This window comes from Eschrichtius robustus, chromosome 1 (genome assembly GCF_028021215.1).
Source record: "Eschrichtius robustus isolate mEscRob2 chromosome 1, mEscRob2.pri, whole genome shotgun sequence".
Taxonomy (NCBI): domain Eukaryota; kingdom Metazoa; phylum Chordata; class Mammalia; order Artiodactyla; family Eschrichtiidae; genus Eschrichtius; species Eschrichtius robustus.
The window spans coordinates 96,276,767-96,304,117 of NC_090824.1; the positions used below are offsets into that span (position 1 = coordinate 96,276,767).

At 40.1% G+C, this 27,351-nt stretch overlaps 2 protein-coding genes across 2 annotated transcripts in view; one reads left to right on the forward strand and one right to left on the reverse strand.

The window, feature by feature from the left end:
* The window catches only part of SHC4 (SHC adaptor protein 4), a 130,074-nt gene that overhangs the window by 42,796 nt on the left and 59,927 nt on the right, over positions 1-27,351 (reverse strand). Inside the window, exons 3-6 of the mRNA XM_068551193.1 lie at positions 20,370-20,433; positions 17,250-17,369; positions 6,843-6,896; positions 3,250-3,301 (exon numbers count right to left, since the gene is read on the reverse strand). Coding sequence (XP_068407294.1) covers positions 3,250-3,301; positions 6,843-6,896; positions 17,250-17,369; positions 20,370-20,433 — 290 coding nt within the window. The remainder of the gene's footprint in view (positions 1-3,249; positions 3,302-6,842; positions 6,897-17,249; positions 17,370-20,369; positions 20,434-27,351) is intronic.
* On the forward strand, positions 10,302-12,064 carry EID1 (EP300 interacting inhibitor of differentiation 1). Its single transcript, XM_068551203.1, has 2 exons — positions 10,302-11,305; positions 11,841-12,064. The coding sequence occupies exon 1, from the start codon at positions 10,393-10,395 to the stop codon at positions 10,966-10,968; it is 576 nt and encodes a 191-aa protein (XP_068407304.1). The 5' UTR covers positions 10,302-10,392; the 3' UTR covers positions 10,969-11,305; positions 11,841-12,064.

Genomic DNA, 27,351 nt, shown 5'->3' on the forward strand with positions numbered 1-27,351 from the left:
GCATCACCACCCCTTCCCAGGACCAATGAGATGTCCTCCAAATTGGACTCTACGATTCCAGACTGCTTTCCTGGCCTCCAATATCACCTTTACAGATACAAAGGCCAGAAAAATTATCATTTTATAATTTCAGTAGAATGGCAGAAGCCAGAATAATTTTTTATAAAGCTCAAAATCTTCAACAGCTCCCAGTGACCTTTTGGCTGGCATTCAAAGCCTCCACAATCTCCCTACCTTTTCAGCCGTGGCTCCCCTACTTCTACTCTTTGCTTTCTCTGCAATCCCACCTTTACCCACCATCCAAACCCACAGCCCCAAGCTCTCACTGCACAGCTCTTCCACCTGCGCCTTTGCTCACTTATTGCACAAAGCCTACGTGGGCACCTGCCAGGCTCCAGGCACTATTCCCTATGCTCCCCTCCTTCTCCTGCACACCCTACAGGCTCTGTTTCTCTCCCCCGTGATGATGAGCCCATGGTGGCCAGGAATTATTTTTCTTCCACAACAATTACCTCAGCCCATTGTATATTAGTATGTAATTAATTATTATTTGTGGACTCAAGAGCTGTGTAGGTACCTTTGTACAGAAGTTAAAGTCCAGAGGCCCAGGTGAGGGGAAAGGATTTAACACTAGAGGGATGTGCAAGCAGTGGGTATGTTGTGAACAGAGTGGCTTCTCGCAGAGGGCTTCCCAACCAAGATAAACAAGAGAAGGGGTGAGGGGACAGGAAAAGGAGCAGTAAGTGATGAGGAGATACTAACTTTTTTGCCCAAGAAAATCACCGTATATTTCTAAGTCATCTAGCTACTTAACAGACCTGTTTCCCTAAAGAAGAAAGATGAGAAGAGACTGTAAAGGAAATGATGCTTTCCCTGTATTACCTCAGTTACTCCTCCCAATAACACCAGCAAGTAGATGTTATTTCTCCCACTTAAAGAAACTGAGGTTCAGGATGTGAAACAGCTTGGCAGAGGCCTATGGTGAGATGGGGGGAGAGTTATGATTCCCACCCAGACTGTCTGACTCCAGCATCTTTCTTACTTCCTATACACGGGGCTGGGGACTAAAGAAAGAAAACACTGAAACCTCTATTTGAACCATTTCTGAATCTATTCTCAACTCTCAAATCCCATCCATGAGCTCAGTCAAGAGTTCTCATAAATGCCTTTGCAGAATCCCCAGGCTGGGATCCCCGTGGAGCCCCTTCTAGCAACTCAGCTCTGATGAACTACCTGGACACCAGAACAGGAGGTTTCAAAGTGAACGAGTGCATCGTATTTTCTCTGCCTCTCTTATTTCACTTAAGCAAGCAGGGAGATTTGCCAGCATGTGGGTCCCGCTCACCATTAGCCTCAGCAACGAGCATGATCTTTGAACGCCTCCTGCTGTTTACTGAAGGGCAATGACATGCCTGAGATATTCAGTGACTGATGGAAAAGTTACTGAACATCTGGATTTCCTGATCTATTTGTTCTTCCTTTCACCCTGCCCTTTTCAGGTTGAGAGAAAGGGCTTTGTTGTTCAGAGACCTTCCCAAAAATAGCGTACTTTTATTCTTTAGGGAAGCTCAGGCTTGATTAAAAGCGGTTGCTCTTCTGGTATCCTTTGTTGTGTTCTGTTCCCACTCCCCCGTTTCCCCTTCACTAGTTCCTGTCTCTCCAATCTACTCGTTGAGCAATATCCATTCTTTATTATGTAGTTTAGAGTCTATTTTAACGGAGTATTGCACAGTATTTGTCACCTGCTCCTTCTTTCCATCTCATCGAGCCATGTTCTCTTGGCCTGCATTTACTGAGCATCTACTCTGTGCCAGGTCCTGTGCCAGCAGCTGGTCCTCATAATTTCATTTCTGACAATCACGATAGCTTCCAAATGGACCTCCCTCCCTCCCTGAATCCATCTACTGCATCCTGCTGCCAAATCAACCTTCCTAAATCTCTGTTTTATAAACAGCCTTCTCCACCCTTTTGCCCATAGGAATAAGTTCCTACTTATTAGCTCTCTCCTATCTGCCCTCTAGATGCCCTTTTGACTTTTTTCTCCTCCAAACACAATCTGCATTCTAGTGTTTTATTCATCTGTCCCCAGTCTGCCATGCGCATGTCCGCCTCTGTGTCTTTATAGCTCTTTGAATTTCCAAATTCCGCTCCATGTGTACTTAATGAATGTTTGGGGGCAAACTCCACCCCTGGGGTGACAGGGGATGCTGCTCAATTCATAGGCTCTAACTAAGAAGGAGAAGCAACCTAACACTCGTCCCTAAGAGGAGTCTGAATGTCCCAGAGTTAGGAATGAGAAGCAACACTCAGCACGTCTGTCTATAGAGGCTCAATGGCCTAACTTCAGGCCCCTGATCCAAGGTGTGGCTGGAAGGTGAGTTTCTTAGGTAACCTTGCTAAATCCTGGGATAAGACAACTAATCGACCCACTCTTCCATTCACTCAGTCATTCAACAAAAATAGTTATGGAACATCACCTGTGTGCAAGGCATTGTGATGAGTGCTTGGGAAACAACGGTGAATAAGATAAACAGGTTCCTGCCCTTCAGGAGCTTTCAGTAGAAAGGAAAGACACTAAACATATAAACAAGTGAGTAAATAAAATAACAAAAATGTGGGATAACTGTCAACAGAAGAGAAATAAAGTATTATGACACAGCAGGGTGGCATATACTACTGGAGATGGTAGTATATCAGTCAAAGAAGGTCTCTCTGAAGAAGAGACATTTAAACTGAGATCCAAAAGATGAGAAAAAGCCAGACAGAGTGACATGCCAGGCTCCTGAACAGCAAGTGCACAGGCTCAATGCCTATAAACAAACACACACACACACACACACACACACACACACACACACACACTTGCCAAGGCCACTGCAGGCCAATGACGTCACTGGTTTCAGTCTTAAGGGTAACTCATTTGTCCACTGGGGATGTGGCAGCCAGCCCCGTCTACTATAACCAAAACAGCTTCTCTTTCGCTTATACAAATAGATGATAAGCCTTTTGGTTTATGGGATGTAAATGACTCAAATGACTGGTGGGATTTAAATCCCACCTATATATTTTTTCTACTTTGCTCTGCTAGCAGGGCTGTTTATTTCACACTCAGAGTTACTTAATATTTCTAGACCCCAGTATAGCATTCTAGTGATTCTCATCACTTTGCATATTGAAAATAATTGCTTGTTACTTTTTAAAGTTGGTATATACCAGCTCTTAAGAAAATCTAGAAGTTGCTTTCCATACCTCGTTGATTAACTGGATCTTTAGCTACGTAGGCAACATAGTCTGTAGTATCCTATAAAAAAGGGAAAATGATCGCATTTAAAATGAGCGGCTTGTTACTGTTGAATGAAAAGAGTACATTTAGGATATGATACTCAGGCAAGGACCGATACTAAGGTTTCTGTTTAAAGAGCAAAGGAAAGCCATCCTAGGAGGGAACATAAACAAATATACACTATATATTTAGCAAGTGTGGAGTCCACATTCTCTGCCCCTTGGGGAGAGAATTTGAAGATTAAAAATTTAGAGGCAGACCATGTCACTAAGAACAAAAGAGAATGCAGGTAGGGAATATGTTAGGACAAACATTCATAAAAAATGGTTAGGGACCGCAACTCTCCTGTGTTGAAAGCTGAAACACCAGGGGTTACGCAGTCACAAAGGTGTCACAGACTAGGAGGTGGCACCATGATTTCCCTGTTGTCCAAACAGATACCACATACATCAGAAAATAAGTTGATTAAAGAGACATGGGTTTTATGGTTGTTAGCTTGCTTGTGTGCAGTGCAACTTGCGGAATAAGAGAGCAAAAATACAAGGCACTTATTTGATCAATATATAGAAAGGAGAGATCATTTTTGAAAAAGAGAACCCATGAAAAACCTAAGGAGTTCAAAAAGAGATGTGTTGCAAACTAGCGGTTACCAGTGGAGGGGGGACAGGTGGGCAATACAGGGGTCAGGGAGTGGGAGGTACAAACTACTGGGTAGGCTCAAGGATGTATGGTAAAACATGGGGAATAGAGCCAATATTTTGTCGTAACTGTAAATGGACGTTACCTTTAAAAATTGTATAAAAATAAAAAACTTTAAAAGAAAGATATAATAGCACCATTTAAACTTACGTTAAAAAAAAAAGAGATATGTTGCTGGCTTTGCAAAAACAAATAAACAAAAAGCTACTTGGTAATTCTGACTTTTATTGAAAACAGTATGCTGATGAATGATAAGATTTTAATAATTAAAGATGCTTTTTGTTATCTCAGTTCTCAGGAAAAAAAATACACACAATGCCATTTGCAGATTAGAAGTATGACTCTCTAGAGGAAAGATGCAGTCAACTGGCAGGAAATAAAAGCCCATGTTTGTAATACCCTCAAGGACAATCACTTAATAACCCACAATGAATCATACAGGAAACGGATCTCAGGGCCAGCATAACTTGTCTTCAGTTATTTTAAAAAATAACACACACCTAAGTAAATCTCTCTTATGCAAAAAGACAAAAGATTTGAAATATCTTATAAATAAATAAGGTCACATCTATGAGCTTTAAATTATATAATTTAGAAGCAAAGCCACAATTGCCAGGGGCTTGGCTGCTCATTTTAAAGTTGAAGAGGTGGTATGATGCTAGCAATGTTGTCTGCTATATTAGTTGATGGGAACGAGGTCGTGGGCCCTCTCCAGACCTCAGTTTCCTCATCTTCAGAAGAGTCTCCAACATTCTCACAGTCCTAAAATTCTATAACTGTAAATATCTGGGAGAATTTAAAGGATGTTAAAAGTAAAGCACAAATAGTGGGGGGAAATATAAGAAATATATTTAATTTTGACATACTCATAATGCATTCTTGAGATGAAGAAAGCATATACAGACACAGAAGCATTACCAAGAACTGCCTTCAGGGCTGAAAGAAGGAAGACAAGTAAACTGCTTATGAGATGAGAGTAAAAGTGAGGGTGAGCAAGGTGGAGAGGTGAGAGGAACACCCAGTATTTTTGAAACTTTGGAGGGACAATGGTAGAAAGAATGGGTACTACATTGGGCCACGGAGACTTCTGGCTGCCTACCCCTTGGACCGTTATCTGTGAAGCTGTAAATTATCTCAGTGAGTGTCCTAAGAAACTACAGACATGTGTTAGCAACAGTGGTGACAGTTATCACCCTGTGCCAGGCACTGTGCTAGCAGTTTAGCAACAGTGGTGACAGTTATCACCCTGTGCCAGGCACTGTGCTAGCAGTTTACATGCACCATTCCACTTAATTCTCACAGCACTTGAGGCAAGGGTGGTCATTCCCCATTTTACAGATGAGGACCCTGAAGCTTCGAGTCTAAATAAGTCAAGTCTACTTGACTCCAGAGCCTGGCACTCCACCATTCTGCCTCCCTGACCTGAGGGTAGAACTTCACTCGGGGGACCTCTAATGCCAAGGCTTCTGGTCGCTCCAGTTTTCTATTTAAAACCAGCAGGCTTTCTCTCCAGCTGCAGAGAGCACAAGGGTGCCACTCAATTCAGTAGGTACAAACTTTCCCACAGTGGCTACAATTCTTTACTGTTTGTCTTCGTAGGAGCAGTGCTTTGGTTGGTCGAAAGAAAGAAAGAACTGAAGGCACATAAAGACAGTCTAAAAGGAATTAGGATTCTGGAGAACTATGGTAGACACCACGCAGGGCATGCCTAGGGTAAAATAAAGATTTTCATACCAATTCTAAAATGACAGCAACCCTTGAAACTTGAAAAGGAACATTTAGGGCAAACAGCAACAATTATTTTTCACACTACTCTTATAGAACTCATTACTTTAAATTGCTTAAGGAAAGTATTCGAGTTCCTTCATGGATGGTTGAGTTATAATGGGTTAGGAAGAGAAGTAACAGACAACGTGGGCCTTTTCAGACTGGTAGTCAACCCTCTCTGCTACCAAACACATCCTTGGAGTCGCTGTTGAAGCCAGATTACAAGGCCGGATGGAGGGCGGATATAGAGGACCTGGGGATATGGAGGGCCCACAGTAAGTCATACGAAGATTTCTGACTTGGTGGAAGATTGGGGCCCCTAATCCCTGCATTGTTCAAGGGTCAACTCTATATTTCAAGGTACAAGAAAAATGTCACAACGTCACAGAGGAGCAAAATCCTCCTCCTGCTCCCTCAGTTTTTAAACAGATTTGTTTCTTGGTCAGTCACAGGCTTCCTAGCTTCAGTGACCCTCTCCTTTTGCTCTGGTCCACAGTTGATATAGTTGGAGGTCAGGGAATGACCCTCCACTCTGCAAAGAAGGCTTGGAGGGAGAGCACTGACTCAGTCCTGCACAATTCATGGGAAATGAGCATCACATGGCCTCTTGGTAGGGAGGAACTGCAAGTTTTCTCTCCCCAGCTCAGCGTTCCCTCCATGACTTTCTGCAAACCTAGTTGTTCGTTTCAGATTAGATTTAGTTGCCTTGGTTGATGGTCAGAATGGCAAATAGACTTCCCCTCGTATACCAAATCCAGTTGATTAGTGGGATCTGCCCGGAACTCTGCGTTGAAAAGAATTCTGAGGGAGGACCGGCAAAACACGTACGACATGCTTGTTTTTTATGAACTGGATATTATCTACAAGAAGCTTCTCATAATAACACAATGGAGTATTATAAATTCATCTACTAATCCAAATACTTTAAAAAACATCAGTGACAGGAAATATTCTGTCAAAACCAAATTTTTGATTACCTGCTACATTCACAAACTGTAATAAGATATTTGGAAATGACCGGTAGTGGCTAATATGCTTTACATGGAAGTTATTTTAACTCTTATAAAAAGAACTTTTATGAATTCATACTTACCGGATCCCCTCCAGAAGCAAATGAAATAGACTGCATATGATGATTTGCAATAATCTGGAAAACATAAACAAATTAAACATGTATGATGCTATAAGCTAATTATACCTAATTACATACCATCTAACAGTAACGTACATACATTTGCTTGTTTTGGTTTTGCCTGCTCGGCATGCCTTGGGAGACCACTCCACCCACGTTCTAGAATAATCCCACTTAGACCATGAGGTTCAGGTGGGTTTGATACGCCCATCTCACTACCCCTCTCCTTGCATCTGGATACATGATCCAGGCCTAGCCAATCAGAAAACACCATCCCGCTGGATACAGCAAAGTCAATCAACATCTTTGGGGAGGAACTGAGATGAATAATAGAATGCACCTTTCCCTGCCATTTAAGACCTTAGTATAAGCCCAAGGCTTCTAGGAGCCATCTTTTGCTGCCATGTGGGAAAAGCCTGCTGGAAAATGAAGCTTTCCCTCTGGAGAAAAGTCAGAGCTGAGAGTTAAAAACAGTGAAAAGTCAGGGGGTAATGTGTGTTTCATCAGTTCAACCAATACATTCCCCCCCCTTTATGTTTTTATGTATTTTTTCTATTTTATTTATTTAATTTTATATAAGTTAGTTTGAATTGAGTTTCAGTCATCTGCTACCAAAAGTATTCTTACTAAGGCACTAACATTAAGACTTTCAATATGAAGTAAGACTATCCAAGTGAGCTGCGTTAATTAAGCCAAGAAGATTGTCTCTTTTACTTGAGAGTCTAGGCTTGCTTATTTAGAAACCACAGTGTAATGACCAACTTGCAGAGATGTATTTGTCATACTGTTTCGAGGGTTCATTAAAACAACGATGCACCAACTGGCTAATCCTGTCTTCAGATTTGCTTAACAGAATCTACTGAAGCTGCTTATATGTGATGACCGAGAAATCCTACTCTTAGATGTATATCCGAAAGAACTGTGTAAATACGTACACCAAAAGATCTTCTCAATAAGGATAATCACTGCCCTATTCACAATAGCCCCAAATTGGAAACAATCCCAATAATGATCATTGTGGTATTCAAACTACATAGCAACAATATGTTTCTTGGGCAAAAAGAAGCCTGTCACAAAGATTGTATACTGCACAGTTGAATTTATATCAAGTTCAAAAGCAGGCAAAAGTATTTTATTCTGTTTGCGGTCAGGATAGTGGTGACTTTTGGTGCAAAGGAAGAGAAAGCAAGTGGTTTTCTAGGATCTTGCAAATGGTGTTCCTTGATCTGGGTAGTGGTTATACAAACAAGTTCATTTTGTGATAATCAAGCTACACACTTATGATTTGTGTACTACTCTATATTTATGTTTTCTATATTTATGTTTCAGTTTAAAATGATTACTAAAAACAAAATCAATATACAGATTTCAACGTCATTCCCATGTATCAGCAATAGCCAATTTGACACTTTATGGGGGAGAGGGGGAAGGTACATTTTACAAGAGAACCTAAGTATAAAACTAACAAGAATCACACAAGACTTTTTGGAAAACTTCATTGAAGGGTACAAATAAGACCTGAATAAGTAGAAAGACATATATCACCTTTCTGGATGAGAACACAATACCGTAAAGAAGGCAATTCTCCCCCAAATTAATCTATAAATTCCATGTAATTCCAATAAAAATTCCACCAATGCTATTCAGGGAACTTTTCAAACTACTTCTAAAATTCACATTGGAAGAATAAATGTGCAAGAAGAGCTAAGGCAATTTTTTTAAAGAACAAAGAGACAAGATCTTCCTTATTATTAAGACATATTATAAAACTATAGAAATTCATTAGACTACAAAGTCTAAAAACAGATTGACACTTTTGTGGTCTTTTAGTCTATGATAGGTGTGGCACCAAATAGCAGACAAAAGGACAAGTGATTAAATTAGCAGAGGTGGCTGAATTAGCTACATATACGAAAAAATATATAAATAAATCCTGTCTTCATGCTATTTATAAATAAATGTTTGATCCATAAAAGATCTACACAAACATTAGAAGACAGATAAAAGATTATGCTTATGATCTCTGAGGTAGGTAAATCCATCTAAATAGAAAGAAAAAGACAGGAAAGAAACCCTTAGATTTGGTTGCATGAAAACCCATTTTTAAACTTTTGTATAAGACCCCCAAAACAAGAAACAACAGGGAGAATATATTTGTAACATGTGAAACAAAGTATTCATATACAGAGTTTATAAGAAATTCCTATATCAGTAAGAAAAAGAAATAAACCCAAAATAAGACCATTTAATTTTCAGAGGTAATATTGATAGAAATGTTCGATAAACATAGTGAAAGATAATCTCCAATAAATTAACGCTATAAAAAATAAAACAAGACGCCATTAAATTGATAAAATTGTTAAAAGTTCAACAAAATCATGTCTGGTAACGGTGTGGATATTCTCAGACACCGCTGGCTAGAGCTTAAATTTGTACAGCAACTTTGAGAGCAATTTGACACTTATTAAAAACTAAAGTATGCATACCCCACAATTCCACCTTTGCACTTCTAGGTTTTTATTCTAGAGAAATGTTGGCACATGTGGATGTTCAATTACCCACAGTTTGTAATATCAAAAAATAGAAAGTTATTTGTGCGTAGTTGGGTCAACTACAGCATAGCTATACAAATAGAATACTATGAAAAAATATATGTCTATGTATGCTAACAGGTAAATCTTCAAGACATCGCTGAGGGGTGTTTTTTGTTTGCTTATTTTGTCCGTTGAAGACAATTATGTAAGACCTGTAAAAAAAATAAGATTTTTTTTCCACGAGGACATAAAGATTCATGTAAACACAAAGAAAAAGGGTTTAAAGAATACACACCAAACTGGTAACAGTGTACATTTATCTCCTACGAAATGCAATGGGACTATGTATTTCTTGTCTGTTTTCTTAAAGAACACTGATAATATGCTTATTTGTGAATTTAACTTTTTTTTAAATGAGAAAAATAGTAGAGATGAATGGATAAATTCTAAATATGTTGATCTGTGGTTGAGAACATCGTGTGGTTTGGAGGTGCGGATTTAGCGGTCATAAGCGCACAGATAAAGACAGTTAAAACCGTGGAACAGACGCGATTGCCTGGGGATGGGGGAAAGACTAGGAGCCGAAAGAGGGAGAGAAAGGAGGGGGGCGATGAGGGAGGAGGAGTAAGGGGTCTTACAGAAGCCATGTATTTTCAAGCTTATCGCATCATAAGCAGCAGAACGGTTAGGTAAGGCAGAGGCCAAGCAACGCTCTTGGCACGTACAGCATCTAGGTCTGAAGTTCGAACGCACGAAGAGCCAACCAGCGGGCCCCGGGAACATTCCTGGGGTGGAACTGCGAGCTGCCGGCCCCCAAACAGCGCTCCGAGGGGTAGGCGGTGTCTGGGGGGTCGCGCATACGCACAAGGTCACGCAAGCGCACGGTGCTTGCGCAAGCGCGCAAGCGCACAACCGCACGGCCGCGTAGCTCCGATCTTGCCGAAAACGCCTTGCGGGGAGCTTGTGCCGCTTGCACAATGTCTGAAATGAACGAGCTGTCCGAGCTCTATGAGGAAAGCAATGACCTGCAGATGGATGTGATGCCTGGCGAGAATGACCTTCCGCAGATGGAGGTAGGCGGCGGGAGCCGGGAGCCATCCCTGAACCCCTCCCGCGCCGGGGCCCAGCCACAGCTGGAGGAGGAAGGCCCGATGGAGGAGGAGGCCGCCCAGCCAATGGCGGAGCCGCTGGGGCAGCGAGGCCTCGCCAGCCGGCCCGGCCCTGGGGAGCAGCCAGGCCAGATCGCGGGCCCTGATTTCGAGAGCGAGGACGAGGGCGAGGAATTCGATGACTGGGAGGACGACTACGACTATCCGGAAGAGGAGCAGCTGAGTGGTGCAGGCTACAGAGTATCCGCGGCCCTTGAAGAAGCCAACAAGATGTTTTTGAGAACCTCCAGAGCAAGAGAAGCAGCTCTGGATGGCGGGTTTCAGATGCATTACGAGAAGACCCCGTTTGATCAGTTGGCTTTTATCGAAGAGCTTTTTTCACTCATGGTTGTCAATCGTCTGACCGAAGAGCTCGGCTGCGATGAGATTATTGATAGAGAGTAGTTAAACGCTGGGAAGAGAGGAGGAAACTACTTGAGGAGAGACCTGGCATTCCACTGTCTCTTGGGTTCATTCCAAATAGTTCCGTGCCAATGAAAAACTTGGTCTTCAAAAAAAAATTTTTTTTTTTTTTTTTTTTTTTGTAGAATAAAGTAGTGACTGCACAGTCATGAAAAAGGAAGAAAATTGTTAAAGAAAAAGGATCTTAATACTGTTGAAACCTGTTTTCAAGAATGTCCTGAAACATTTATGGCTTTGACTTTGTTATTGATCCAGATTAATTCCCTTGCATTGAGGAAAATACCTTTCATATGTTACTGTAAGGGGTGGCTTTGCAAGAGTAAGTCATGACCAAGACAGACTGCCAGTACAAGAGCCCACTGATATTAATTATATGAGAAAAAGTAACTAATTTATCCAGCTTAGGACCTGAGATGTTTTTGAGTTATTTGGACTGAAAGCATATTGAGAAAACTGTCAGGTTCCATTTTGTGATCGATCCAAGCCGTGGTTATCAAAAGCTAAATTTTTAGTGTAAAATAAATCAAGTGTTCTTCAGTATCCCGAAAGGATAATCAAACCCCAAAAGAAATATGTATCGTGTGTGCTGTATCTTAAAATGTGTTTCCAAGAGCATCTGAGATTTTGTTTGTACATGTATCTTGATCATTTTTAAAGCTACTGTAATCTTTAATTAAGGAAAATTCATTGTCTTGAACATTTTTAAGAGTCAAAAATTAAGATGTCCTTAGTAAGTTTCAAATTTAGACATTAATGTGTATGTGAATGTACAAAGAAAACAAACTATTTCTGACATCCGTATATACTAGAGAAATATTCTGTTTTACTTGCTCTCTGTTTTTCATTTTTTACAGGCAAAAGACTCTGGTTGAACTTCATAATGTTAAGAACTGTTAAGTGAAAATTGTCCAGTGAAAGGAAAGCCCTACACCTAAAAAAAGACTTCATGGACAACCCTTAAAGGTTTTAAACCTGCCCACCTTGGTATCTGAAGTTTCCCTCTGTCTCCTCCTCTAATTAAGCTTGTTATTGGTTATGCACCAGCATTGGGGATAATAAAAATTTCTTGTTCTGTGTATTTTGTTTGTTTGGCTAATGGTATTGCATACATACTTTCTCTAAGGCTACTTTTTATTGTGTTATACTGGTTTTATTGTATGATTGCCATCACCTTATGATTTAAACTTAATGACTATAAATAAGGGAACGTGCTCTAGCTTCAACCACCGGATTACAAATTAATTGGTGGAAATTAAACTTAGTAAATTCCTATAAGAGAATTTGCCAACCTGGGAAGAACTGCTAAATCAACAAGGATGTTACTGTGGTTATTAAGATGCTGATGTTCTGTGTGAATAATAATTAGTCAGAAGGCTGTGCCCAGTAAAACTGAATATACCAACAGGTCTTAGGATCAGTGAAAAGGTACCAGGTGTTTTTGCTCCATTATGGCAGTAAAGGACACATCCAATACAACAGGACAACTTGGAGCCTTATTTATGTTACAGTCATCCTGTCTTTTAGGGAGGGGGGTTCTTTTCTGTAAAATACAGGACTGACAAGTGAGGATGATCATAATTCAGACATAGCTTGGCGGGGAGAGGAGTGATAGATGGGCGAAGACTAGATAGAAGGTTAAGTGTTGGCACTTAAAACATCTTAATCCTACTTCCTCTCCCACGGCTCACTTCTTTCATTGCATTTTCAAACAGCTTGTAGATGCAGTTATGAGTCTGGATACATAACCGCTTGTGTGATGTGAATTAACAGGACTCTGGACAAAGAATTAAAAGGGTGCCAGTACACATGAACTGACCAGTTGCATTTACCTCCAGATAAAGATGACAGGAAATAGGTTCAGAAAAGAACAGATCTACAAACCAGGAAGTGTAATTCTCTTTCTCTTAGGGATCAAGGAGGGAGCAAGAGGAGGGGGAAAGAAAACCACTCCCTGTTGGGGTTGAAGGCTCATTTTGGGGAGAAAGACCTGGACTCTCTAACTCACTCCTCTGATGGTTGGTTTGTTGGTCTTAAAACTAGGCAGTAACCTGAGAGACCACTGAAATTAATACTTGTTAATATTTACTACAGGTAGAAAAGGGTAACATTTTAAAATGTTACAGTTAATCACAGACTGGAACCAGCCTACCTGATTCAAATCTGGGCTCCACTGCTTATAGCTCTGTAACTGAGTAGATTAATCTCTCTGCCTCAGGATCCAGAACTGAAAATAAGGATAATTGGATGAACCTTATAAATTGTGAGGATTAAATGAAGATATACACACATCTATATCAACAGATAAACTAAAGAAAGGAGTTCTGGGGACGTTCTAATCCTGATTCTTTGATGGGGGGAGAGGGTGGGGATGTGGAATGGGGAGAGCGAACTTAAACTTAGGAGTGTGTAGTGTGATTTGTGGAGAGCTTTCTAGGTCTATCCATAGTTAAATGTTTGCTTAGATCAGATGTCCCACATTGGCTCATCTCAAGAACGCATCTATTTTGTTTGGCTCATGCTTATAATTTTAATTTCTTAATTAAAGACCAACATCTTATAATCCAGAGAGAGCAGCAAAACTCCCAGATTGCCATCTTCTTTTTTTTTTTCCCCAAAAGTGGAAGACCTGGCAGCCCTTGACCCATAGTCCCATCGGAAGCATCTGATTGGCCTTTACACAGGGAAAGTATTCTGTTTGCCATGTTCCCCAGTGTTGTCTCCCCAACGTGGAGACCAGGTAGCACTCATCATTTATCACTGTGCTCGCACCATTGTGTGTTCATGAACCTGGACAGTTTGCATTACTTGCCTGACCTCTGTAGGTGTTTGAATTGCCTCTCCTCTTGGAGACTAAAGGATGTCTCCATTTTCTGCCCGTTTTACCTTATCTCTTTATTACCCTTCTCAATTTCAGTAGCTGTTAGAGTCGATGATGGGAGTGTAGAAACGAGTAGAGAAATAGTGGGAGTAGGAGCTGCTCAGACTGACATTTTTGCTTAACGCCTTATTAAAGTATGTCAAGGAAGTCTGTTGCTTGAATTTTTAAAACAAGGACTATATAAAAACCCTTATAACTTGCTTTTGCAAAATATATTTTCCCATCCCCAAATATGGTAAGTTTTAAAAATTGCAAGCATTGCATGTTTGCGTGTTTAATATCTTATTTTCTGCCTCTGAGGTTCTGTGAGACATTTTCTGGGAGTGAATGGTTACATTCTCGATGTTCTCAGTGACTGAAGATAAATGTGAACCATCTGACCCATAAATGCTCTGTCATCTATGAATGTATCTATAAACTTGAAGCTGTTTATGTTTTCCGTCCAAAGTATATCTTTGAAGTTAAGGGTGGGGGGGGGGTGATATTTGTATTTATCTTAGAACTTTAGAGGCCAGTTTTCTTTAAGGAAAATTTAATTGATAAATCATTTTCTCATGCTACATCCACATGGTCACTTCTCTGCTGCCTTTATCCCTTGGACACTTCAGCTTTCCTTTTGAAGGAACGCATAAAGCTTCTTGAGTTTAAGCATCCAGAGCGGCACATCTTTTTTACACCCCAAACCCCATCCCCCGTGGCCATTCTCCCCAGGTCTGCAGAATAGTTCAAAGTTATTTTTGAAAATCAGCCCCTGGGTCTAATATCAGTGAGATCCTAACTTTGGTCCCCACTCCAGCGGTGGGCTGAACACAGCCCATTCCATGCCACCAGTGCAGAAAAGATGTGAACCACTCCCCAAAGCAGCTCTTTGCTGTAACTACTGGTCGTGGAAGCCACCCATGCCCACTGTCCGTCCTTTTATTTGCCTGAAAGATTATGGACGTGTGGCAATACCAGCTCTAATTGCAGTGGCCTGGAAAAGGGTAGTGGAGGGGAAAGAGATTTTGAAAATAACTTATGCCCTCCACCACACACACCACAACCCTCTTCTTCCTAAATTCTCCATTCACTTCAGTCACCCATGGAAAGAGCCATTTTTAAAAATGCTCATTTGATTCTGCACAGCTGTCATCGTGATGGCTCTCGCTTTGCCTACTCTTCCTCCCCTATAAAACTCAGATAATTCAAGGGTTCCTATACTCAATGAAATCCTATAACTAAAAGAATTGAGCATCCCTGGTACCATCCACATGGGTGAAAACTAAAAATAAATTTTACATCCACGAATGTCTTGAGGGCAAAGCATCCGAAGGACAATGAATGTTTCACCTTCCACCCAGATAGGCTTCATCTTCCAAGTACAGCCCCATATGTTCTGCTGTCAGATATCAATGGTGTCACCTCTCTTGGATAACCAATCTTGATTCAACCAGACAGGAATCTATTTAAAATTGTTTCATATTAAACATTTTCCTCTATGGTGTTTTATACTACTGTGTAAGCAATGTATTTTATTCTGCTTTTGAATTTAGAAAATAAAGCAAACCTCAAAACCGCAAGTGAAACAGAGTCACAGATGTAGAAAACAAACATGGTTACGAGGGGTGGGGGGAAGCGGGGTGGGGGCGCGATAAATTGGGAGTTTGGGATTGACATATACACACTACTATATATAAAATAGATAATCAACAAGGACCTACTATATAGAACAGGGGGGCTTCCCTGGTGGCACAGTGGTTAAGAATCCACCTGCCAATGCAGGGGACACGGGTCTGAGCCCTGGTCAGGAAAGATCCCACATGCCGCGGAGCAACAAAGCCCGTGAGCCACAACTACTGAGCCTGCGTTGCTAGAGCCCGTGCTCCGCAACAAGAGAAAGCCACCACAATGAGAAGCCCACACACCGCAAGGAAGAGTAGCCCCGCTCGCCGCAACTAGAGAAGGCCTGCGTGCAGCAACGAAGACCCAACGCAGCCAAAAATAAATAAATGAATGAATAAATAAATAAATTATATAGCACTCTTCTCAATACTCTGTAATTATCTATACGGGAATAGAATCTAAAAAAGAGTGGATATATGTATATGCATAACTGATTCACTTTGCTATACAGCAGAAACTAACACAACATTGTAAATCAACTATACTCCAAGAAAAATTAAAAAAAAAAAACTGCACAGTGAATTTTTTGGCAAAAAATGGAAATCAAAATGTTTATAACTGTACTTATATGTTACTGACAATTTTATAATTTTACATATTACAATATGCTTTCCCTGCTAAGTACTGAGTATATGAAAAGGCCTCAAGGAAAAATGCACCATGCAACGGGCACTGTGCTGAGTGATTTACATCCAGTGATTTACATGATCTTACTTCATCTAAATAACCCTATAAGACACATACTGTTGCTAAGTCCATCTTCTCAGAAACTCTTTGTTTAAGACTATAATCCTCATTTCACTGATGATGAAAATTGAGTGGTAGGGTAACTTGTTTGTTAGTGGCAAAGCCAGGCTTTCAACCTACATGTGACCCCAAAGCCTCTTAGTGTTTTATCACTGACAAGTACACGTTAAACCTTGCGTGAGTCCCGGATCAACAGCACTCCACACAGTAAAAACTTAAATACTAAGAACCTCAAATGACTACATATTCGACAAGGAAAAATTAGACTCTAACATACATAAATAACCTGATATAAGGAATTTAGTTTAAAAAATAAAAAGTAAGTCAAAAAAGAGTGCCCTAGGTTAAAGTACATATTTAGCCCAATGCCTGTATATCTTTTATATTTGCTTCAGCAATGCTGTTCTTTGAGAAATAATGTTTACGGTGAGAACTCAGGCACACCATAGCATCATAAATCATCAAAGGTGAAAAAGTTGTTTACACAATAACATTTGAGAAGGCTTTTCAATCTTAAGGGTTGGAAGAAAATGTTTTCTGCTTAAATTTTGGTTAGCTAGAACACTGACCCTAACATCACCCTTCCCCTCTGTCCTTCATTTGCATCCCCAGTCCAACACACATTCTGTTAGTTCTGATGATGGAATTGCTTTCCCTTTGGAGAGGGGTAGCGGAGAGTAATAAATGACTGACTCAAATATATTCCAAATGGTACTTAATATGTTCTTTGCACCTTAGTTCTTATTACAAAGCCGATAGGTGGGGGCAAGTATGTAGGCAGTTAAATGCCCCAGTGATGGGTTAGTAATACTGTTGTCCTAATTATTGCTACACATAAATCCTTGGCAGATTTTTTTCCCTCATGTCTTATTAAGTTTTAGGCACACTGTCTGAAACTTTATTCTCTTCATTATGCCCAGATTGTTCTAGAAAAATAGATGATATGTTAAACTATAAATGACATTCATGATCTTACCTGTTGGTTGTCAAGATTCATCAGTGTGAGGCTGCATGTTGAGATAGTCAGTTTTATATTCATTCCCGAAAACTGAAGATTACTTTTGCCAAGAACTGTTGATAGGAACTTAGCTGGAGGCTTTAAAAATAACAAAACAACACTCTGTAAGTTATGGATTTTGTTACAGAATGAATTTTTATGTTTTTTCAAATGTTAAAAATGAAACCAAAAGTTGGTTCTTCAAAAAGATCAACAAAATTGACAAACCTTTAGCTAGATAAACTAAGAAAAAAAGAGAGAAGACTCAAATTAGTAAGATGAGAAATGAGAGTGGGGTCATTACTACCAATTCAACAGAAGTAAAAGGATTATAAGAGAATACTATGAACAATTGTATGTCAACACACTGGATTACCTAGATGAAATGGACAAATTCCTAGAAACATAAAAGCTACCAAGACTAAATCATGAAGAAATAGAAAATCTGTGTAGACCTATAACTAGTCAGAAGGAAGGAAGGGAGGGAGGGAGGGAGGGAGGAAGGAAGAAAGGAAGGAAGGAAGGAAGGAAGGAAGGAAGGAAGGAAGGAAGGAAGGAAGGAAGGGAAAATAACAAGTCTTAGCAAGGATGTGGAGAAAGTGAAACCCTTATACACTATTTGTAGGAATGTACAATGGTACAACAGCTATGGAAAACAGTATAGCAGCTCCCCAAAAAATTAAAAATAGAATTACCATATGATCCAGCAATTTCTACTTTTTGTTATATACCCAAAAGAACTGAAAGCAAGGACTTAAAGAGATATTTGTACATCCATGTTCATAGCAGCATTATTTACAATAGTTAAAACATGGAAGTAACCCACGTGTCCATCAACAGATAAATGGAAAGCAAAATGTGATATATACATACAATGAAATATTTATTCAGTCTTAGTAAGGAAGGAAATTTTGACATGTGCTACAGCATGGATGAACCTTGGGGACATTATGTGAAGTAATGTGAAATAAGCCAGTCACAAAAAGACAAATACTGTATGATTCCACTTATATGAGATACTTAGAGTAGTCAAAATCATAGAGACAGAAAGTAGAATGGTGGTTGCCAGGGGCTGGAGAGGGGGGGAATGGGAAGTTGTTTTTTAATGAGTATAAACTTTCTGTTTTACAAGATAAAAAAAGTTATGGGACTATTCCTAATAAATTGTTTAACTAGATTGTGTAAAATAACTTCATTGCTTAATATGAAATTTCAAAGTTAAGGCTTGGGGGAAATGGGCTTTATAGAAGCAAACAATTCTAAGTATATTCTGTTCTTCAAATAAATGACTTTATTTCCTAAAAAAAAAAGAGTTATGGGGGTAGATGGGGGTGATGATTGAACAACAATATGAATGTACTTAATATCCCTGAACTATACCCTTAGAAATGGTTACTACGGTAGATTTTATGTTATGTGTATTTTACCACAATTTTTCAAATTGGGAGGAAAAAGAATATAAAAAATATAAAGTACGTGGAAGAGTCCCTGGCATGTATTAAGTACTCAATAAAAATGCTAGCTATCAAAGGAAATTAGCTCAAAATTTTCTTTTTTTTTTTTTACTTCTTTACATGTGTACTTTCTGGAAAGATGATAGCCTGGTCTGCTTTTGTTTTATTTTGTTTTGGAGTGTGGACTCCCACTACTCCTGAAATGAGAAAGTCTTAAGTGAATAAGCCTGTTTGTTGGGATCTTCCAGTCGGAACCTCCTGTTCACAGAGGTTATGAGAGGCAGGAGGAGGCTAGAGGCTACAGACAGACCATCGGTTCTGTCAGAGAAACTAGTAATGGGAGTTCTAGTAGAATTCAAGAGCCATTCATCAGAGTTTCCCAGATCATGTGGGTCATCTGAGTCACTCTGGTTGACAGTGGGTTCAGCCCTATGCAAAATAATGAGTAATGATAAAAAATTAGGCAGGGTGGTATGGAAATAGAGCAGTAAGCCGGGACTCTGAAGACCTGGCTTCTACAGCTGGCGCTGACCTTGATCTTCCTAGTGACTCAAGGCAAGTCTCTTCTCTGAGCCACAGTTTAGCAGCTGTGCAAAGTGAGAGGGTTCAACTGGGAGATCTCTAAAAATTCCTCCCCTCTTAAACAGTCTACAATTCTATAATTTATATAGTTATCTTAAGAGCCATTGCACCTCCCCTTTGGACTTTTCAAAGCAACTAAGTATTCTAGGGATATTACTAACTACCATTAACGTTGAAAGCCTAATGTAAGCAAGACACTTACACGTCACTTCATTTAATTCTTACATAATTCTATAAACTAAGGGCTATTTTCCCTACTTTACAAATGAGGAAATCAAGGATTCAAAAGGTGAAATGACTTGATCAAGATCACACAGTTAGTAGGTGGCAGAGACAGGATTTAAATCCAAGTCTAACATCAAATCTCATGATTTCTTTCAACATGAAAAGCTCCTTCTATCCATTTATTACCCTTTCCTCTACCAGCACTCTTGTTTCCATCTGAAAATAGGCCATGGAGTCCTAAAAGTCTAAAATGTTAAAATGCAGAATACATACATTATAAAATATTGAAATTGGAAGGTACCAAAATTGGAAGGTACCAAAACATACATTATAAAATATTGAAATTGGAAGGTACCAAAATTGGAAGGTACCAAAATCTTGTTTCCATCTGAAAATAGGCCATGGAGTCCTAAAAGTCTAAAATGTTAAAATGCAGAATACATACATTATAAAATACTGAAATTGGAAGGTACCAAAATTGGTCATCTGGTTCAACAGCTTAACTTTACAGGAACAAGAATGGAGTTTTGGAGAGATGAGATACCATGCTCAAAGGTAAGTAAATACCTAGCTCTGCAACCAGATTTTCTGACTTGAAAAGAGCCAGGTGCTTTCTCCACTCTGACCCTCAGGCATCACCATTTCAGACAGTGTCTGGCAAGTCAGAAAAAACTGAGGGACAAGAACGAACAACTCTGAGTGCATCTCAGATAGCATGCCAAATAATCAAGGCCATTCTGGACCTTGGGTCATGTGGTGGAATGAACTAACAACTATTTTGATACTATCTTTCCCATAGTTAGGGAAACTAAAACAAAAAAACCACACCAATATTTACCTTTCGCTTTTTAATGGCTCCATTTGCCCCAGGGACAGCTCCACACAGGCGACTTATTGCTTCCCTACGGAACAGAAACCATATAAAGACTCAGCACACAGTAAGTGTTCAATAAACATTAGCAAGTATTATGACCAAAATGTACACTCAGATAATGGTGAGTCTGACATAAATGACCTTCCCCACTCCCACTGGAGAAAACACTGAGCTTAGTCTCTCTGCAGCTCAAACCCAAGAAAATCCAGCAACACCCTAATATTGAAAAATTGCTTTTCAGTAAGGAGTCCTACTATTCACCTTCTTCGTCTTTTTTCCTTGGCTTTTAAGGATTGGTTTTCAGTGCTATTGATTTCTAACCAAAAAGGACTGATGGAACCTTACTGTCTGGGAATATTTCAGTTTTACCTTTAGCAAAATCCTCTGTGGTGTGATGAATAAAAAAGCTTCATAGTATCTCAGCACCGAAGATAATTAAATACAAAAGAATCCGACACTAGAGGAAGTTTAAAAGGATTGAGAGAGAATTGAACTTCAAGGTGGTCTCAAATGGAGCCTTATTGACTAAGTTACTGCTCCAAGCCTTTGAGCTTTCATGTAATTTCACAGAAGAAAAGAAAATCAATAACAAATTTCCTCCTTTGCTTATTTTTCTGCCCCTACTATATATTGCACTTCCTGAGAGAATAGCACCGCTAAAAGAAGTAGTTGCTCCTTAATGGAAGTGGCGAACGAACTGGCGCCCTCCTCTCCAGAAATGCAGTTATAACTAAGAGCTTTTGTCTCTGGGACTCAGCATTCAGAATCATCACCCAAGCTTTCATGTGGCGTAATCTGAACCTTTGCTTCATGGCTTTCAACACACATATCAAACTTTTCACAAAGCAAATGGAAATCTCTAAACTCCTTCCCGGATCCACTGGACATCATCGTTTAAATTAGTACACTGTATTCACACACACACACACAAACACACACACACACACACAGCCAATATACAGTTTTTATATATATTAGATTTCATGAAAATATTTTCTATGAGATGTTTTTGATTCCCAAAGGAAGGGAGATGCAGAGAGAGGAATGCAGACCCATTAAAAAAATATATATGGTATAGATAGATATAAAGATATATAAATAAATATAGATAGGCAGATCTATATATATAGTAGTGTAGAGCTATGTTCTCAACATAACTACCCGCAACCAATGGACAGAAAGGCTTTTTTGCCTTGGCATATCTTCTCAGAATTTTATGTTTATTGCTTCTCTGGGATTCCAAACTTGTTCTGTGGAGTCAAACAGGACAACTCAGAGAGTTGGTCTTTTTGGCTTGGTTGGTTGATTGATGTTTTGAGTCATCCTAATGATTAGTCAATAATTGATGACACATCTAATTGATCCGAGTTGGCCTCTGGTGTTGCCAAAATAACTAGTCCAGGCGCCCAAATACGTTGTTGGTATTTAACAAAGAGAGATTATGGGAAAGGTGTTCTTAGATCCTTTACTCCATGAGAGCCAACAGGGGTGCTCTGGTCTAAAAAGCTCCCTGTAAATGGTTTGAAATAAAAGTAGAAACAAAGGCGGGCACGGATGCTGCCAAGTATAATAATAGTTATTATCAGAAGTTGTTACTTTTATATAGCACCTATAGTTTTATGAACTGCTTTTCCGGGCATTGTTTTCTTGATTCTCATTCCAACTGTCAATATCTTCTAACAAAAAAAGTAAAGTTATGAATTTGAATTAAAGGGAATGCTTTATAGGATGAGCACCCCTTCAGGAGGGTTTGGAAGGCTGACCCTTCCTGGCAGAGGGGAGTTGGGAAATTCCAGACAGAGGGAAGAGCGTGCGTAAAGACACTAAAACATAAATTATCACAACACGTGGGGAACTGCAGTACTTTGACGTTGATATTGCAGGAGCATAAAGTGTGGTAGAACAAGAGTGAGTAAGAGCTAAGAGATGGGATTCGAGTCTGAAAACTTTTTCTATAAAGAGCCAGATAGTAAATATTTTAGACTTTGCTCTGTTGCGACTACTGAACTCCGCCACTGTAGCTCAACAGCAGCAGTAGACAACATGTAAACAGATGAGCACAGCTGTGTTCCAGTAACTTTATTTCTAAAAGCAGGCAACTGGCCATATTTAGCCCAAGGGCTGTCGTTTGCCGATTCCTGGATCAGGTAATTCATACAAACGGAGTTAGAAATAGTTCAGTTTTAAGAAACAAGAAAATGTTGACATTCGTTATACTTTTAGAATTAAAAATTAAAGCAACTGTAAGATGCTTGCTCCACTCTTATTACATTCACAAAAAAGAAAGTCACAAAGCCAGTATTGGGGGAAATGGGAATAATTCCACTTCAGGTATATTTATCCATTGCTGGTGGCCCTGATTAGTATTAATACAATCCTTCTAGAGAAAAAGTTCATAAAAGATGACAGATATCATAATATTTATCAGAGCTTTTGACAAGGGAGGAGGAGTTTGTATTGAAATAGCATTGAGTAGTTATGTAAAAGAAACATTTATTTTAGAGTAAAAAACCAACCCCAAAGCTTGTGATATAGATATAAAACAAATCAATATAAATATTGCCACTTGAAATGTTAAGTATGAGAACTATAGAAATATGGGGGGAATCTATACAAATTAGTGGGGAAAAGTAGAACTTGGAATGGCATGTACACACTGGTAGCAGCTATATAAAATTAATTCTGTATGAGTAGTGACATAGAGCATATAAACAGTGACTTGGTTTAGGTGTCTTCTGTGTGTGATTTGCTGTTTCCTGTTTTTGATTCTATTGATGTTTAGATGTAAACAGTGTTATGTTTTCCTTCATTGTGCAGTTGATTGCATAAAACATATTTTAAAATATTCAAAAGAATGCAAAGTTAGTTCCTCAGGAGGAGTTTTGCTCATGTACTGCGGAGATGTGAGGGCACGTCAAGGATGTCCCGACGGAGGGACACAGCCTGCCTCTCTTTTGCCAACAATTGCAGAGATGGGACAATGCTCACGTTATAGATAATAACAGATCTTTATTCCTCTCTCTGCTCCCATCCCAGCTTAGCCTTTAACGCCTCCATCTTTATAGCCACTAAGTCCAGATTTATCTTTTCAGTTTATTTGGTAGACTTGCCGGTTTCCACTCCCCAAAGTTTCACAAACAAAACAACCCTTGACAAGATTTAGCAATGCTTTCACATGAGAAATCCCTACCTTTAGATTTGTAGCAGAGAGCCTGGGTTTTAATGAAGAAACTGCTCCTATTTATACGGTCAGGCTCAGCACTAATCACCTTACGTACGTCTTCTCATTTAGTCTTAATAATGTCATTTCAAGGTAGGTAGTTTATCCCCATTTCACACATGAAGAAACTAAAGTTCAAACAATTTTAATAACTGCCCCCAAATAATGCAGCGGATAGTGGGAGAGACAGAATGCAAATCCAAGTCTGACTTCAAAATCCACACTCACCCAGGGAGGGACCATGTTGCCAAGTACATGAAAAGGAGGGAGTCCCAGACTTTGGGGACTAGGAGGAGAAACCTGTTGGTCCTTCCCCTGCTCACTCCCCAACACAGAAAGGGGCTCCTTTTTGGCCAATCCTTCTGCACTGTGGCTGGAGTAACCTGCCAAGGGAATAAGGCAAAGTGGTAGGGGTCAGCTCTGGAGAAGGCCCATGAGGATGCCCCAGCCCTTTGCTTTCTATACATCAGCTGTTATCTCCTTAGGGATGAGAAGAGCTTCCAGAGCCCAGCCACATGCCCTCAGGGGAAGAACATACATGTGTGCAAGGCACACTCACTCAGAACTTAAAAGTAAGTCGAGGCACCAGAAGCTTCACAGATTCTGAAAGTCTCTTAATATACAACTCAGAAGAAAAAAGGGGAAACTTGTGCTTATGAACTTGCTGTTAAAAAGTAGTTATACTGTACACCCACGTTCACAGCAGCATTATTCACAATAGCTAGGGACTTCCCTGGTGGTCCGGTGGTAAAGAATCCGCCTACCAATGCAGGAGACACAGCTTCGATCCCTGGTCAAGATCCCACATGCCGCAGGGCAGCTAAGTCCGAGCACCGCAACTATTGAGCTCACATGCCTCAATGAGAGAGCCCACGTGCAGCAAACTACAGAGCCCACACACTCTGGACCCCGCGCGCCACAACTACTGAGCTCACGCACCCTGGAGCCCGCACACCACAGCTAGGGAGAGAAAACCCGCACACCACAACTAGAGAGAAGCCCAAGCACCGCAACTAGAGAGAAACCTGAGCGCCACAACAAAGAGATCACGTGCCATAATGAAAAGGTCCCGCATGTCTCAACAAAAGATCCTGTGTGCTGCAACTAAGATCCGACGCAGCCAAAAAAAATAAGATAAATAAATAAATAAATAAAATATTCACAATGGCCAAAGCATGGAACGAACCCAAGTGTCCTCAATGGGTGAATGGATAAGCAAAATGTGGTATATACATACAAGGGAATATTATTCAGCCTTAAAAAGGAAGGAAATTCTGCAATGTGCTACAACATAATGAATCTTGAGGACATTATGCAAAGTGAAATAAACCAGTCACAAAAAGACAGATACTGCATGATTCCACTTACATAAGGTACTTAGAGTAGGTCAAAGATCATAGAAAGTAGAATGATGGTTGCCAGGGTCTGGGGGAGAATGGGGAGTTACTGTTTAATAGGTACAGAGTTTCAGTTTCACAACATGAAAAGAATTATGGGGATGGACAGTGGTGATGGTTGCACAGCAATGTGAACGTATTTAATGCCCCTGAGCTATATAGTGGGCTGGCCAAAAAGTTCGTTCAGGTTTTTGTAAGATGTTACAGAAAAACCCAAACGAACTTTTTGGCCAACCCAATACTTTAAAGTGGTAATTAAGATGGTAAATTTTATTTTATGTGTCTTTTGCCATAACAGAGAAAAAGAGCTACCAAAAATAAAGTAGTTACTACTTTTTTTTACTTGAGACTCTAAGGAGAATCATAGGTCTCTCTCCAATAAAAGTACTATTTGTACAAATGTTTCTATTCAATTTTAGAGGGCCCGTCCCACCCCTACCCCCACCCCCCGGCCCCTCAGCACCATCCCTGGAAAACCATCTGTGGGCCTCTTGGGAATCCACACATCCCAGGTTAAGAACCACTGCTTTAAAATAACCTCTCAAAACTCTCCTTTCTTTGCTGTTATCTGTGTTAGCAAATCTGAAACCCTAGTCAGGGAAGACACATACGTGCTTGCGTTTTGTTGCCTTTCTTCACAAAGATCTTTTCTTCCCCTCAGACCCTGACCAAGAGATTAACTGTAACATTTTCAAGAACAAATAGTACTTTCAATGCTTTCCTGGACTTCCAGACACACTCTCCGACCTAAAGCACTGACTTTACAAACACTGAGAAGAAAGAAAACAGAGATCCTGAAGCAGGGATTCCTCACAGGACGGGGGTGCCCCCCACCATCCCAGCTGCCCAAGCAGCCTGCATTTTTGCAGAGCGTCTTGGAAGCTGACGACCATGGGACATTCTCCAGCGAGCAAACGTTCAGCAATCGTCCTCTCTTAGAGAGGCAAGACTTTTCAGAGCTTAAACGGCTAAAGATTTGCATCCTGGGAGCCTGTACCAGAAAGAGAGAGAGAGAGAGAGAGAGAGAGAGAGAGACCCACGGCACCAACAGTGGTCACTTTGTTTATTGTTTTGCCACATGGGAGGGAAGGGGAGAAGCGGGCTGATGTAAGAGAATGAGAATGCAGTTGAAGATTTGCTTTTAAGCATATAAAACCCTGCCTACGCCATAAGACCAAAAAAAGATATTTTTGTCTGTTTTAACAGAGTCCAAACTAATCACCCAAACAAAGGCACCTTTCTTCATCAACCCCTGGCCACTACAGTACTTAAGAAGTTATAATTTTTCTGTGTCTTTAACTCTTAAACAGTTAAGCTCCTCTGGAAGCAATGTTGCCCAATCTTTGTTTTTTAAAATTTGGAAGGCAATATCCTAATCCAAGACAAAGGGGAGCATTTAAGGGAGGTTGGGGGCCTGTGGGACAGAATGTTTCCAATGAATGTCAAAATACAGTTCTTCAGTAAATAGGAAAGCCAGAAACTGTGTCACATGAAACCAGGCAAATGGCCCAGCAGAGCAGTTAAAAGCAACTATCCCCATCTCCCAACACACACACACACACACACACACACACACACAAGGAGTGGTTCTGTTTTGTCCAAGCAAACAGAAATGAGAATACATTTTAATCCCAGCCAGAGCCTTTCCAAAATAAAACTCAAAAAATACGTAGACAGAACAAAGGCACAGGGATTTTGCCTTACTTTTCGTCTCCAACATGAAACCTTAAAGAAATCAGTTAACAATGTCGCAGGGACAAGTTGTCACCTGAATGTCTCAAACTGCTTTCCTATTGATGAATGAGAGGACTCGTAAGTAATTCAGACTCCACATCAGTGTGGTATTACGGTGTTCCAATTGTTCTAGGGAAACTAGTACCTGCTTTTTTGAAATCTTTGCCTTCAGAACATCAAGCCTCAGTGATCTATGTGTTCAATTTTGTTCAGCTTGGCGAAATTAAAGACATCCAAGAATGTGTGCAAGCCCCAGACAGGACACTTTAGAACATGAGCCTGCCTCCATGGCGATAAGCACACAATGAGTGCAGTCAATGCCCCTAGACCAGCGGAAAATGGAAAACTTCAAACTCCCTTTGTACTATTATCAAGGGGCATCACCCATGCACTCTGGGAGGGTCGACACAGCCCGTAAAATATATCCTTTCATTTTAGAAATAGGCACTTCAGGTCCCAGATGGTCAAATCAAACCTTTCAGGACTGCCCACAGCATTTACTCTCACATGGACTTATCTCACCACTCCGTTCAACCTGGATTCTATTTAAAATCTGATTATAAAGTACATTTGCAATTCTACCCAACACAAGCCA